The sequence below is a fragment of the Dipodomys merriami genome, unplaced genomic scaffold (assembly GCF_024711535.1).
Source record: "Dipodomys merriami isolate MVZ:Mamm:240054 unplaced genomic scaffold, mDipMer1.0.p SCAF_37, whole genome shotgun sequence".
In the NCBI taxonomy this organism is placed as follows: domain Eukaryota; kingdom Metazoa; phylum Chordata; class Mammalia; order Rodentia; family Heteromyidae; genus Dipodomys; species Dipodomys merriami.
In genome coordinates this window covers 3421899-3437010 of record NW_027205270.1, presented here as the reverse complement: position 1 = coordinate 3437010, position 15112 = coordinate 3421899, and the positions used below count along the sequence as shown (strand labels likewise).

The window sequence follows — 15112 nt, the reverse complement described above, 5'->3', positions numbered from 1 at the left end:
TTTGGCTTTTGCTGAAGTTGTGAAATGGTGCATCTCTTTCTTTAGAGCGCAGGCTCAGTGTTTCTTGCTTGCAGGGTCCTAGTGCCAGGAACTTGCTGGTTGATTGAAGGGGAGGAATTATCAGGAACTTCAAAAACAGCTAAGTGGCATTCCTGCTACCACTGGGAGAATTGCTGTTTGGAATACAGGAATGAATACCTCATGTCTTCCTGAAGAAGTTCCATTGTTGAAAACAAATGTATATTTTGTAGCTTTTCTTCCTGAAAAAAAGTAAGCCTGGAAGTCTTTGGCTAGAGTCACATTCAGATTGGTAGTGGGGGGGTGGCGCAGACATTTTGGGGGGGATAATGAGTAGTTGGAGAGGTCCTTAAATGGAAAGAAATCCATTTAGTGTCTATCTCTTACTTTCATGAAATCTGTAAAACAGATTAGAGTAGGACCTAGGGTCAAAATGCTCTGTACATACCATCTTCCAGGTTCCTGTAGGTATCTGGAATCCAGTTTCAGTCTCCAAACCTCTTATTTGCCATCTGAGTAAATAGACTTTTCCCTCTCCTGCCTCCTAAGAGGCTTATGCCCACCTTTTTTTCTTTCTATTAGTGAGTTTAGAGAAGTATGAATTTTCCCTGTTGTCAGATTGCTTGGGTTTCAGACCAGGCAGTTTCATTCCTCTTGGAATGAGATCAGGGAAAGCAGATAGTTAGGTTAGCCAGGTATCAAGGTTTGATGAAGTGAGATGAGATCTAAGTATCAAGGGATGCTGGGGTACCATGCAAAGCAAGGTTAATGTTTTTAGATCCTGAAGCAATGGAAAAGAGGCTTTGTATCCTCACTTCTTTCTCCATTCACCCACATCTATTTATTTCCCTAACATTTCTCCCCAGACTACTGGTAACTTACCAGATACAAAAAAGTTTTCTATCATCTCTTCCTAATTTCTAAGCATTTTAGCAGTATTTGATATCATTGGGGAGAAAAAGGAATTAGAAATTCAAGGAGTAGGTAATCAGGAGGCTGAGATCTGAGGATCATGATTTGAAGCCAGCCAGGGCAAGAAACTCGGTAAGACTCTTAGCTTCAGTTAACCGCCAGGAAAAACTGGAAGTAGTGCTGTGGCTCAATTTGTAGAGCACTAGCCTTGAGTAAAAAAGCTCAGGGACAGCACCCAGGCCCTGAGTTCAAGCCCCATTACCGACCCCCCCCCAAAAAAAAAAATTCAAGGAGTATCTGTTGTCTCCCTGGCGAAGAGAGCATGTAACTCAGGAGAGTCCTATGGGACATAACTGGGGCCCAATAATGTTGTAGGAGTACCTAGCTATATAGCCAGGCTAGGTTTGAGAGACTCAGTTCTGTCACCTGTAGAATGGAGGCAATGGAATCTGTTTCAACTGTAGCACAATTTGTTAGAAATATTTTAGGGGACTGGGAATGTGGCTTAGTAGTAGAGTGCTTGCCTAGCATGCATGAGGCCCTGGGCTCGAGTCCTTGATACCACATAAATAAAATGAATAAAAAAATTTTAAAAACTATTTCAGACTTTTTTTTTGGTGTGTGTGTATGTAGGTACTGGGGCTTTGAACCCAGGGCCCAAGGCATTGTCTAGCCTTTTCTTTCAAGGCTACTGCTTGAGCCACAGTTCCACTTCCAGCTCTTTTTGGTGGTTAATCAAGATCTGAATCTCATAGACTTTCTTGCACTGGTTGGAAACCAATGTGAGGATTGCTTCCAACTGCAGTCCTCAGATCTCAGCTTCTTGAGTAGCTAGGATTATAGGCTTGAGGCAGTAGTACCCAATTTCTTTCCTTCCTTCCTTCCTTCCTTCCTTCCTTCCTTCCTTCCTTCCTTCCTTCCTTCCTTCCTTCCTTCCTTCCTTCCTTCCTTCCTCTTTCCCTTTTTTTTCTTTTTTGCAGGGATGGGGGCTTGAACTTAGGCTTGGGTGCTATCTCTGAGCTTTTGCTTAGAGTACTCTACCACTTGAGCCACAGCACCACTTCTGACTTTTTCTGTTTATGTTGGTACTAAGGAATGGAACTCAGGGCTTCATGCATGCTAGGCAAGCACTGTTTCACTGTCACATTCCCAGCCTCTCTCTTTTATTTTTATTTTTTATTTTTATTATTATTAATATTTTTTGGCAGTTGTGGGGCTTGGACTCTGGGCCTGGGTGCTGTCCCTCAGCTCTTCAGCTCAAGGCGAGCGCTCTACCACTTGAGCTACAGCGCCACTTCCTTATTTTTATTTTTATTTATTTATTTTCTTGTTGGTCATGGGGCTTGAACTCTGGGCCTGGGCACTGTCCCTCAGCTCTTCAGCTTAAGGCTAGTGCTCTACCACTTGAGCCACAGTACTACTTCCAGTTTTCTGGTAGTTATTGGAGGTAAGAGTCCCATGGACTTTCTTGCCTGGGCTGGCTTTGAACCGCAATTCTCAGATCTCAGCCTCCTGAGTAGCTAGAATTACAGGCATGAGCCACTGGCACCTGGCTTCTTTTTTTTTTTTTTAAATTGTGAAAATACCATACAGAGGGGTTACAATTACATGGGCAAGATAATGAGTACATTTCTTATCAAGCATTGTTGCATCCTCCTTTGTTTCCCCTTCCTATCCCTTCCCATCTTCCCCCACGCCCCAAATTTGTAAACTTTGTTTTTCGACATAATGACTTGTACGTCTCATTGTTGTGATGGGTCCACCTGTATCCCTGTTTAAACGATTTGTTTTGCCCTTTTCTTTTTATTTTTTTGACAATGCTGATGACTTAACCCAGGACCTTGCATATGCTAAGCAAGTGCTTTATCACTGAGCTATATCACCACCCCTGTTTGAAATATTTTACTTCAAGATGATCAACATGTTTATATGTAGTTAGAGGACTAGTGTAGAGATTGCACATATTTTTATTTAGTTTCAGTAGTTAATATCTTGTGAAACGATAGCACATCAAAACCAGGACATTCATATAGTCAAAATTCTGGACAGTTCTCTCACTTAATTATTTCTTATGTTGACCTTTTAGTCTTATGTCTATTCCCCCATTTTCCTTAGTCCTTAAGTATTGACAGCCGCACCTCTTAGATTCATATTTGAAGGAGAATACATATGTTAATATACCCAGTTAAGTTTGCCCTAGAGCAAGCCCTAAAAATAGTACATATTTTCTCCTAATATGCTCAATTTCCCTTTTCATTTCCTCTGTCTGTCAATATTTTGATCATCATTCTTAACATTACTCATGCTTAGACACTCTATAGTTTATTTACTTAGTAATGTATGCACTCAACTGGGAGAGAGCAAAGGAAGGGGTGACATTATTATATCATTATTTATGAAATGGCAATCCCTCTGTACAGCACCTTAGTAATAACAAAAATTATATTTAAAATATATGCCCTCATTCATCTATCCATTTATCCTTGTGACATTTGAGTTTCTACTGTTTGTAAGTCATTATTGACGTACCTTTTCAATAATGATGAAAACATTTACAATTTATTGTTTTTTTTTGTTGGTTGTGGGCCTGAACTCTGGGCCTGGTCACTGTCCCTCAGCTCTTCAGCTCAAGGTTAGCCCTCTACCACTTGAGCCACAGCGCCACTTCTGACTTTTTCTGCTTATGTGGTGCTGAAGAATCGAACCCAGGGCCTCATGCATGCAAGGCAAGCACTCTACCACTGAGCCACCTTCCCAGCCCAACATTTACAATTTATTAGCATGTTGTTTATCCCAGAAATTGTGCTAATAATTTAAGTGTTATTCTTTACAAAATCCCTGTGTGGTATCATTATTTCTACCTTTCTTCAGATGAGGTTAGTAAGGTTTGGAGTGTTAAATATCTTGCCCAGAGTCATATAGGTAAGGAAACAAGAGAACCAAAGCTGAATCTAGGTTTGTATCTGAAGCCTATGCAGTTCTGCTGTTTTCTCATGTCTGATCTAGGGCAGGGTCTTCTTGGGTGCTATCTCTGAATTGTCCCCTTTCTTCTTTCTAATGACCCTGGTTCAGAACCTCCATGTCCAGTGGTGCTGTGGCTCAAGCAGTAGAGCGCTCGCCTTGAGCAGAAGAGCACAAGGACAGTGCCCAAGCCCAGAGTGCAAGCCCCACGACCAATGACAAAAAAAAAAAAAAAGAAAAAAGAAAACAGAACCTCCATGTCCATTATTATTATTATTATTTTTTTGGGTCAGGTCGTGGGGCCTGAACTCTGGGCCTGAGCTCTGTCCCTCAGCTCTTCAGCTCAAGGCTAACGCTCTACCACTTGAGCCACAGGGCCACTTCCGGCTTTTTTCTTTTTGCTTATGTGGTGCTGAGGAATCGAACCCAGGGCCTCAGGCATGCAAGGCATTCACTCTACCACTGAGCCAATTTCCCAGCCCTCCATGTCCATTATTGCAGCAGTCTCCTTGCCATATTTAGCTTCACCAAATTGCTCCTGCCTCAACTTGTTCTTGCATGTACTTCCAGTTTGATCTTACTAAAGTAGTTCATTCTGCTACTCTACTGTTCAGGAAGGATACTAGCTTCCTATTGCTACTGGATTAAGTCCATCTGTCTGCCTGATGTTAAACTCCTGCCTATTCATACTTACCTCCTAGTGCATCTCAGTGTGTTTATTCAATAAACATTTGATTCTACAAGTAAAGGTAATTAGATCATAAAGAGAATTAGTGGGGTCTACTTTAGAAAGCTTGTAGTTTGATAGAGGAACCCATCTAGAATTCTTCATTTTACCTCAGCTAGTAACAGAGTATGTCGCTACTCATATTCAGAACTTACAGTGAATACTTTGTAGACTTGTCCTCTTCACATAGCCAAAAACCAAAATCAAAACCATGATTTAAGGCATACCAGGTACCCTTTTTTTTTGTTTTCCATTTCCCATTGTCCTGTCTGAAATTCCTATAATACATAATAATGTAATGATTTTATTTTAAGATGCATGTGCCATCTAGTCCCTTTTCAGGTAATAATTCTTTGGACCTTAACAGCTTTGGTACTTTTCTGTTTTTGTTTTTGGTGGTCCTAGGATTTGAACTCAGGACCCCATACTGGCTAGACAAAGGCTCTATTACTTGAACCATATCTTCTTTATTTTTCAGGTAGGGTTGTTTGCCTGGGCTGGCTTCAGACCATGATCTTCTTACCTAAGACCACCTATGTAGATGGAATCACAGGTGCATACCACTACTTCTGGCTTACTGACTGAAATGGGGTCTTGTTAAGTTTTACAAGGGACTATCTCTGAACCATGATTCTTCTGATCTTTGTATTCTGAGTAGTTGGGATTACAGGCATGAGTCATTTCCTGGCATAGCTTTATACTTTAAAAAAAACAAGTTATTCTTATGCGTTTTATCTTATTTGAGCCTATCATTACTATAGAATGGCAGATATTATTCTTATTTATAGGATGATGAACAGTTCTTAAGAGGTGACTGTGTGTGTGTGTGTGTGTGTGTGTGTGTGTGTGTGTGTGTGTGTGTGTGTGTGTGTGTGTGTGTGTGTGTGTGTGTGTGTGTGTGTGTGTGTGTGTGTGTGTGTGTGTGTGTGTGTGTGTGTGTGTGTGTTTCCTGGTAAGTTGTTAGGCCATTGTAGATCTGAGCTCTTTTGATTTTTTTTTTTTAATTTTTCTTTTTTGTCAGTCGTGGGGCCTGAACTCTGGGCCTAGGTGCTGTTCCTCAGCTCTTCAGCTCAAGGCTAGTGCTTAACCACTTGAGCCACAGCACCACTTCTGGCTTTTTTCTGCTTATGTGGTGCTGACAATTGAACCCAGGGCCTCATGTGTGCAAGGCAAGCACTCTACCACTGAGCCACCTTCCCAGCCCTCTTTTGATTTTTTGGAGGCAGTGTGATCTAGAGAACAGAGAAAACAGAGATATGGGTGGGAACAATGAGGGGTAGGAGAAAGAGCTGTGGGCTCTGGGTCAGATTTTGGTTCCAGTTATGGTTTTCACTCTTGTGTAACTTTAGAGAAGTTAGGCCCTTAGTCCCAGTTTGCTAGTTAGTATTGTTCCTGGCCTACCTCTGTGGGTTTACTGTAATGCCCCCGTTATGGTGATGACAGCATTTTTCTTAGCTTTTACCAGGTACTTTCTAAAAGCCAGATACTGTCCTAAAAGTTTTACCCATAATGTTTCAGCTTGTCACAGCACTTGAGGTATGTTATATGATCACGGATACAGAAATTAAGGTACAATATATTAAGTAAGTAGACCAAGTTTATGTGCTACCTAGTGGCAAAGCCAGTCTTAAGTCTAGAACTGGCACTGATAGTGTACGCACGTGTGTGTGTGTGTGTGTGTGTGTGTGTGTGTGTGTGTGTGTGTGTGTGTGTGTGTGTGTGTGTGTGTGTGTGTGTGTGTGTGTGTGTGTGTGTGTGTGTGTGTGTGTGTGTGTGTGTGTGTGTGTACCAGGGCTTGACCTCCGGGCTCTTGGGGTTTTTCTGTTAGTATTGGCTTAGTAGCTATGAGCCACCATTTCTTAACCATTATAGACTAGAATCCCTCTGGACATGTGAGGTCCAAGTTGCATGGATCTGATTACTCTGCCCACCTGTGTAATGATGAATATGGAAGGGTTGGGCCTAATGGATAATTTGTAGGGGAGAAGAGCTGGTTTCCTAAGGGTTCTGGATAGGATTGAACATATAGAAGCTGTTTGGGGACTATATTTGTTGTTGGAGGCACAGCTCATATGGTGAAAAAGCTGTATGAGAGTCTAGCCTAGTACTGGTAAAATTAGAAGAGACTGAGATGTCCTGGGCTTTAGGTTATAAGAGCAAGGTGGGGTTTTCTACACTGCCCTGAATAATCTGCTACTCTTGGAGTTCAGAGCCTGATCTGTTACAACCACCAAAATGGGGAAGGGTAGCTGTGACAACCTTTGCAAACTTGTGTGTGTAGGGGTGGGGAGCGAGGGATGTTGTGTTCTGTAGTACTTGACTTTTTGCTCTATGTGTGAAGGTACTTACATTATTGCCCTTTCTTTGCTCTTTTTTTGGTCAGTTGTGGGGCCTGAACTCTGAGCCACCAGCGCCTGGCTGGTTTTAATTTTTTTAATTGTTATTAAAGGGGCTGGGAAGGTGGCTCAGTGGTAGAGCGCTTGCCTTGCATGCCTGAGGCCCTGGGTTTGATTCCTCAGCACCACATAAGCAAAAAGAAATAAGCCTGAAGTGGCGCTGTGGCTCAAGTGGTAGAACGCTAGCCTTGAGCTGAAGAGCTGAGGGACAGCGGCGCCCAGGCCCAGAGTTCAGAATCCATGACCGGACCCCCCCCAAAAAAAATTGTTATTAAAAAAGTGATGTACAGAGGAATTAGAGTTACATAAGTCAGGTAAAGACTTAAAGGTGGCTCAGTGGTAGAGTGCTTGCCTAGCATGCATGAGGCCCTGGGTTTGATTACTCAGACCACATAAGCAGAAAAAGCCAGAAGTGGCACTGTGGCTCGAGTGATAGAGTGCTAGCCTTGAGCTGAAGAGCTGAGAGACAGCGCCCAGGCCCAGAATTCAGGCCTCATGACCAAAAAAAAAAAAAAAAAAAGTACATTTCTTTTGGACAATGACACCCCTTCCCCTGCACTCTCCCAGTTTTTCCCTCCTGTCTACCCACGAGTTGTGTAGTTCATTTTCAAAATAGTACCTACCAGTGAGTGCCACTGCTGCATTTGATTCCCTTTGTCCCTTTATTTCTGGGCCTCCCCTTAGGCACTGGACCTTTTTTTTTGAAGTGTCACTTGATGCTTGTGGGCCTGCTGAGGCCTCTTACCCTAGAGCGGAGAGGGGGACAGTGATGATGAGGGGATACAGGCCAGGATGAATTTTCGGGACTGTGTTTCTAGCCCTAGACAGTGAACTGTAGAGGTGAGTGCTGAGGGTTTGTGGGTGGGCTTGTCCCTTGGTCCTTGCTCCTATTTTCTGGCCCAGGTGAAGCAGGGGGGCACTAGGACCCAGAGGGTAGTACTGTTCCTGACAAGTCTGGAGCAGCACTAGCGCAGAGTGAGACTCATCAGCTGGCAAGCAGGATTCGGTATCTCTGGTTCAGGAATCCTCGGGCAGCAGAGGGGACTTGCTTCACAGCCCCCATCATTGCCCTCACCCCTAGCCGGGTAGGGTACCCCACCTCGTGAGGCCCATGGACTGGGGAGAGCTGTGCCTGACGCCTCCTGTGTCAGCCCATAAGGGCCCAGCGCCCTGACCCTCCTGCCTAGGTTTCTGCCTTTTCTCTCTGTCTTTGGCTGGCTGGGGGAGGGGGTAGAAGCCAGGTGAGCAACATGGCCCAGAGCAAGAGGCACGTATACAACCGGGTAAGTGGCCCTAATTTGGGATGGCTCTGGGAAAACTGCTGGAGAAGGCCTGGGTGCCTGTGGACATCATTGCTGTGGGGGCTGGGACTCAGCTGGGGGCACACATGGACTAAAGACTGCTCCAAAGCCCTGACAGTCTGGACAGATTTCCTTTCCTAGAGTTGGGCCCTAAATGGGGACTGTCAAAGCCTGTCTTCTGACTCCAGTTGGCTTTCAGGCCAGTGGGGGTCCAAACTATTCAGGGACTCAGAATGGGGCAGATGGTCAGAAAGGACTTCCGTAGAGCTGCTTTGTTGTTTGCCATTTGTCCTCTCTTCTGTCTGAGATAGAGTCTGTACCACTGTTGAGTCCACCTGGTTTGGAGAGGCTCATTGGGAAGTCGGGGAGAGTCTTAGAGGTCCAGCCTTGGTGTCAGTGGCAGTTTTCTTTATTGTCAGGTCCATGAGATGTGCCCTAATGTCCTGGGTGTAGTTTGTGTTCTTGAATTCCCTGGAAGCTATGCCCTTACCTTCCTGGGTGTGCTTTTTGGGAAAGGGAGTTAGGGAGTGACAGGTTTGGAACTGTACTGTCTCGTTGTTGCTTCTCTCAGGGTTCTTTTCTGATGCCAACTTGGGGGTATCAGAATGGAGCCCTTTGGAGTTATTAGGATCATGTCACTTTTTCTTGCTGCAAGGCTCCCTGGTTCATGGAGCTGCTATTGCTAAAAATGGCTTAGGTGTGATTTTCTTAAATCATGGGCAGATTTGGGACCTAATTGCAAATACATCAACAGCTGAGAGCATCCCAAGAAAGTGTTTTACTTTATCCCTTTGTTTTGTCCATTTATGAAGTGATAAGACATGCATTTGAACCACTGGGCAGAGTTTGAGGACAATGTGAGGGACAAATCTGAGCTACCTGATTTACTTTTTATGACAACAAAGCATTGGGGAAGGATTTCCAGAGTTTGAATGGTAGAGAGCAGACAGAACAGGACAAAGGCCAGGAAGAAGGGAATTGATTGACTGAATGTGCTGTAGTGCAGCATCAGGAGTATTGTGATGGGTGTGTGGATGGGAGTCAGATCATGAAGGAGTTGTGGTAACTTCAAGGCCTGCGAGGAGGCATCATTATATATCTGTGAAAGGAAGAGGCTTAGTTCGGTGTGGTGGTATACATCTGTAATCTCAGGACTCAGGTGGCTGAGGCAGGAGGATCAAGAGTTCAAGTCCAGCCTGGGCTATGTAGCAGATCCTGTATCAACAGAAAAACAAAAATAAACAAGAAAAAAGTGAGAGAACCACTTGAATCCCAAGGAATACAGTTGATAGTTGAGACGGAAATGAGATTCTGTAGGGCTGCCCACTGAATCACCTGTCTTCCAATCTCAGGCTTCTGAGTCAAGGCATTGGGTCGTAGGAGCCTAGTCTGAACTATTATTTGTTTCTGCTTATTCCTCTTCTTGGGGGCAGTGCTCCTGAGAAAGCAGTCATATGGTGACATTCACAGATCTATCAATGAATTCTGATTTGTTATAACATTTAAACATAAACTCTTAAAAATCCTAGATGATTCCAGAGGAGTTTGACATCTTAGGAAGACATATCACTGACATTTTCAACGAGGAATTTGTAGGCTTTGCTCATTCTGAGGATGGTGTTCAAGGAATGACTCTGGTCTTTTTTCAGCCCAGGATCCTGGCTGAGTGTTTCTTATGCATTAGGATGCCATCCTTGACCTAGGCCTCTAATTGTGTATGCTTTTGTGTGTCTTTCTTTCAGACACCCAGTGGCAGCAGAATGAGTGCAGAGGCAAGTGCCCGGCCTCTGCGGGTAGGGTCCCGTGTGGAGGTGATTGGAAAGGGCCACAGAGGAACTGTGGCTTATGTTGGGGCCACACTCTTTGCCACTGGCAAATGGGTAGGCGTTATTCTGGATGAAGCAAAAGGCAAGAATGATGGAACTGTCCAAGGCAGGAAGTATTTTACTTGTGATGAAGGTCATGGCATCTTTGTGCGCCAGTCCCAGGTATTTACCCCTTGCGTATGTGTGTGTGTATGTGTGTGTTTGTGTGAAGATATCTGTTGCGTGTGCAGCTGATGTGTAGGTATTTCCTTTTCCTTGGTGGGGGATAAGCTTCTGGTTGGGAGAATGGGAGGTAGTAGGGAGGGAATATTGGAGATTCTTCCTAGGGAAGTTGCCCTGTATATCAATCAGATTGCTTGTGGAGTAGGTGGGACCTATATAGCCTTTCTTGAACAGGCTATATTGATATATTTTGTGGATTCAGATCCAGGTATTTGAAGATGGAGCAGATACTACTTCTCCAGAGACACCTGATTCTTCTGCCTCAAAGGTTCTCAAAAGAGGTAATAGCCATCCACTTAAGTTGCTTCCTCATACCCAGAAGTCCCCAGCCCTTCTTCCCATAATGAGGGGCCATAGTGGATACTGAACTTTTTCTATAACCAGCATAGTCCCTTGTTATAGCTCCTTACCCTACTATGGCTTTACTCATTTTTTTTTTTTTTTGTCGGTAGTGGGGCTTGAACTCTGGGCTTGGGCGCTGTCCCTGTGCTCTTCAGCTCAAGGCGAGCACTCTATCGCTTGAGCCACAGTGCCACTTCCATCCTTAGCCTACTATGATGTTTCTTGTCTTACCCTATTATACAAATGCACACTTTGTTTGTTTTCTGCAGAGGGAGCTGATACAGCGGCAAAGGCCAGCAAACTGGTGAGTGGTTTGGGAGTGGGAGTAGGGAGTAATATGGATAGATGGAGGGAGGGAGACCAGTCCTAAAAAGGTAGAAGCTATAGGTGAGTCTGAACTGCTTCAGTCTCTCTAACCTCCCTGAGAAGGAAGCTTTCTGTGTGTAGTAGGGGAAAACTGTTAGGTTCTACAAGTACAGAGTTAAATGGGATTGAGCTGGGGATGATAGAAACAACAGATCTGACCCCAGTAGTATAGTCAGCTTCCTACCTTCTGGTATCCGAAGATACTAAGACCTAAAGGGTTTGAGGGTATGAAAAGGTAGCAGATAGAGGGGGACATTCTGTTCACAAATGGAGGGTGGAATGAGCCCAGTTCCTTTCTGTTTATTTTGGCTGTATATACAGAGGGCACTTCTTAACTCTCCTGTGCCACTCCTCTTCAGTGTTGTGAGGTGGGTCTTTAGCTTCTTTGAGCCAGGGTGTGGACATCGTAGACACTAATGTTTGAGGGACTCCTTATCTTCCTTTGCCCAGAGCTTAACCTTGAACTGAATCCCCTTCACCTATTGTCTGTTTACATTTGTGTTTGTATTGATGCCTATGCCCAAGATGTCTGGCCAGCTAGCATAATGTCATGTCTGTCCTTTTAACTTTGCCCTTTCCTACTCCTAATGCAGCGGGGACTGAAGCCTAAGAAGGTGGCATGTTTACTGTTTGTGCTTGGGTGGGTGGGAGTCAGTAGCCCTCTACTCCTGTTGTCCTGCATGCCATCGGGCTGCTGCATGCATATGTATATGTAACCTTGGGGCTGGGATGGCTAGAGGAAATGGCAGTTTTGCTTCTAGAGTTCCTGGAAGAGGGGAGCAAGAACATCAGGCTCAGTGGTTAGGCCCAAGTAACATTCATTAGAGATGATTTCTCCCTGCTCCAAACTCCTAGTTAGAGTCTCCAAACAAATGACTGTAAATAGCAACAACATAAAATAGTGCATTTACTGGCTTATGATAGGTCTCCCTTAGCCAAGGTTGAGGGTGATAGGACAGATTGAAGGAATGGGCCTAAGGAAAGTACTAAGTGAAATAGCTATGCAAACAGGCAGGAGGCTATAGAACAGAACACAGGAAGAATAGTTGGAAAGCCACCGGGTCAAGATGGCTACAAATTCACACCTCTATTCTGCTTTATTGCTCTTTCTATGCCTCCGCCTTCATTAGGTTGAGGCCCACCTCTCGCCTATTGCAGTGGCTCAAATGTGCTGTCTCTCTCCCTTCCATATGGACTTTAAAAACTTAAATTACTGCCATGACCACTTCCACTCCCCAACCCTTACCTCGGTCCTCTGCCCAAGTTGTTTCTGATGTGCACGTGCCTGTCTGAGAGTATGTACTGTACCATATGTACAATGTTATTTCCTTGTTGCCAGCCTGTTGCTGGCCTTTCTTATACTGCATGGAATGCTGCTGGATTGGGGCAATGGGAAGGGAGACGGGAAAAATTCTCCCTCTTGACAAATGGTGGGAGATAGGTTCTTTATTTGGAGTCTTGACCTGGTGAAGACTACATACTGGAACTTTGGATCCTGAGTCCCAGCTCCAGATGGGAATGGGGATGTAAGGAAAATAAAGCTCAAAAGGATGCTGGGCCCATTCTAGGCTAATAGAAACTTGGCTTTCCTTTATTTTGTCTTCTGGATGGAGCTCTCATCTCACCTCAGGCCCCTGGACAGAGAAGAACATGAAGCTGCTATCTGAGATCAATGGAAGAGTTCTGGCTGCAGCCTAACTTAACCCTGTCAGGGGCCTAAAAGGCAAAGCTTAGCCTAAACTACCTGAGCTGGGTTCAGTACCTTCTTTGCTCATGGTAAAAAGTGTCCTCACCCTACCCCTCCATATCATCTGTGCCAGTGGGTCTCTTAAAGCAGATCACTTAGCCAGGATCCTTGCTCTTTTCCTATGTGGAAATGGGAGCTACATCTGGAGCAAAAAAGAATGCTTTGAGAGAGGGCAAAAGAGAACATAGATGTCACCACAAAAATACTGAATCATTTTTTGAAAGCCCTTTTGAGTCAGGCTCAGAAGAGCCCAACACTGTCATTAGAACTATTTTCCTGACAGATTGTTCTCCAGGGTTCGTTGATTACTCTGTGTGCTCTTCAGAGCAGAAGCTGGATGTTGAGTAAAGGGAGGGTTGTGCTCTGGTTTTGTATTTCCGATGAGAGACAAGGGTATTGCCAGTATATGTAAAAGAAGTGGATTTGATCGATTGTCAGGAAAGCAGAGTGCAATTATGAAAGAGATTGATGGAGCAGAGAGACCTTCATTCCTGCTCACTAGCCCTGGTCCCATAAGATGCCATTTCTGGGCCACCCCTAGCCCTGTTTTTGTGGAGCAAGCTCTTGGGAGTGGGTAAGGGAGGGAGGACGGAACTAGAACCTGATCTTTAGAGGAAGTGGAAAGGCGGGATTTGCACAGGACTTTGTCCAGTCATGAGGAGGAGGAGGAGCCACTAGGGCCCTGGGTGGTTGCTAGGTGACTGTGGAACAGTGGCTCCACCCCTATGGAGCAGAGGAGGGTGGGTGCATGACGTCAGATGGAGCTGGTGCTGCGGCCACTGAGGCTGCCATCAGCCTAAGCTGGCAAACTGGGCCGGGCACTGGTCTGGTGTTTGCTGGAGCCTGGCTGTCCTGCTGCGCACCTGAGGGGGGCCCTCTGCGTCCCGGCAGCAGTTTGTAGGCTGGGAAGCCGCTGGCCTGGAAGCTGAGGCTGTATTGTTGGGATTTGATGCACTAATCTCCTGTCTCCGCCGCCTCTCCCTCTGTTCGGTCTCTTTCCCTCCCTCCCTTGTCTGTCTTTCCTTCCTGTGTTTGTCTATCCTCTTCTCTCCTTCCTTCTCTTACCTTTCCTTGCTTTCTGTGGTTTTCTGCAATGATGAGACAGGCACCGACAGCCCGAAAGGTACTCTTGCTTGCTCTGGTCTTGCTGCCAGGTTGCCAAGGCAATGGTGGCAGCTGGCTGCTGGGGTGGGGGTGGGGGCTGGCTGACTTTATTCTACCTGGTTGGGGGAGGAGGTAAGGGTAGAGGGTCTGGGAGAGGTGTGTGTCACTACTGTGCCCCACTTCTGAGTGTATGCTCCCTACCTTGCTAGCTTTGGTCTCTGAGTCTGTGTTCCAGGCCTGTATCTATAGCCTCACAAGCTTAGCCCACCTTTACAGCCAACAGGCTTGGGGAGTTTCCTGTGATAAAGCCTGAAGAAGCAGGCTCAGGCATCTCAGTGCCTGTAGCAGGCCTACCTGCCTCACTCAACCTGCGCTAGAATGACTCTTGGTTGTTGTCCCAGCATTCCCCCTCCCTCAGGGTTTGTGTCAGGGATTTTTTTTTTTTAACCATGGTGGCATGGAGATCCCAAAATAGTCTTTGACTAAAGCTATGGATGCTGTCCTGTGCAGGTATGGAGATGGTCTTCTTGGGCTCAGTAAGCCTAAGCCATGATTTGTCTTTGCCAGAGTGATAAGATATTAGGCAACTCTTAGGGAGTTGGAGCTAATTGCCTATTTACCACCTTGTGGTAACCCAGAGGATTTCTGAATTTGGTTTAGGACAGTAGTTTTTCTGTGCTGCTGCCTACCCCTACTTCCTTCTTTCAGCTGGGTGGGGTTATTTTGCTGAGCTCTGTGCTTCTAGTAATGCAATATTCATAACCCTGACACTTGAGCCCTCTGTCTTAGGGATGGGGATTGTTGTGGGATCTGGTGGGGTAGGGGGAAAAGGAGGGAGGGAAATAGTGCTTAGGGATCTGATCTCACACTTTCGGGTTATATCCACTCTTGTCATGGTGGTGATTGTTCCCCTCTATGAAGTCTAGCACTTGGAGGAAGAGAGTGACCTGGGAAAGCCATTGGGAGTAGTGTCTGGGTGGGGCCTCAGGGGAGGAGTGAGAAAGGTTGTTCACAGAAGGATTGATCTATGGAGACCTTGCCAGCTGCTGCATTTGATCTCTGTGGCTCAGCCTAGGAGACAGGACTTCTGGGATTTCTAGAGTATCTCAAAGGGTAAAGCCTGCAAGGGTTGGACAAAAATAGCAGGAACCAAGGGGAACAGGAGTTCTGAGTTCCTAGAGTAGGAATGC

General features: G+C 45.3%; 1 protein-coding gene across 9 annotated transcripts in view; it reads left to right on the top strand.

Annotated features, from left to right (window-relative positions):
- Positions 1 to 15112, top strand: part of Dctn1 (dynactin subunit 1) — a 33721-nt gene that overhangs the window by 5432 nt on the left and 13177 nt on the right. For 4 of the 9 annotated variants that reach the window (XM_069989032.1, XM_069989031.1, XM_069989030.1 and 1 more), the window contains exons 1-4: positions 8208 to 8297; positions 10058 to 10303; positions 10566 to 10644; positions 10975 to 11009. In XM_069989032.1, coding sequence (XP_069845133.1) covers positions 8265 to 8297; positions 10058 to 10303; positions 10566 to 10644; positions 10975 to 11009 — 393 coding nt within the window. In that variant the 5' untranslated portion in view covers positions 8208 to 8264. Of the gene's footprint in view, positions 1 to 5096; positions 5172 to 8207; positions 8298 to 10057; positions 10304 to 10565; positions 10645 to 10974; positions 11010 to 11664; positions 11686 to 13923; positions 13942 to 15112 lie in introns of those variants that run through there. The other 5 variants (XM_069989025.1, XM_069989024.1, XM_069989026.1 and 2 more) reach the window with 4 other exon arrangements.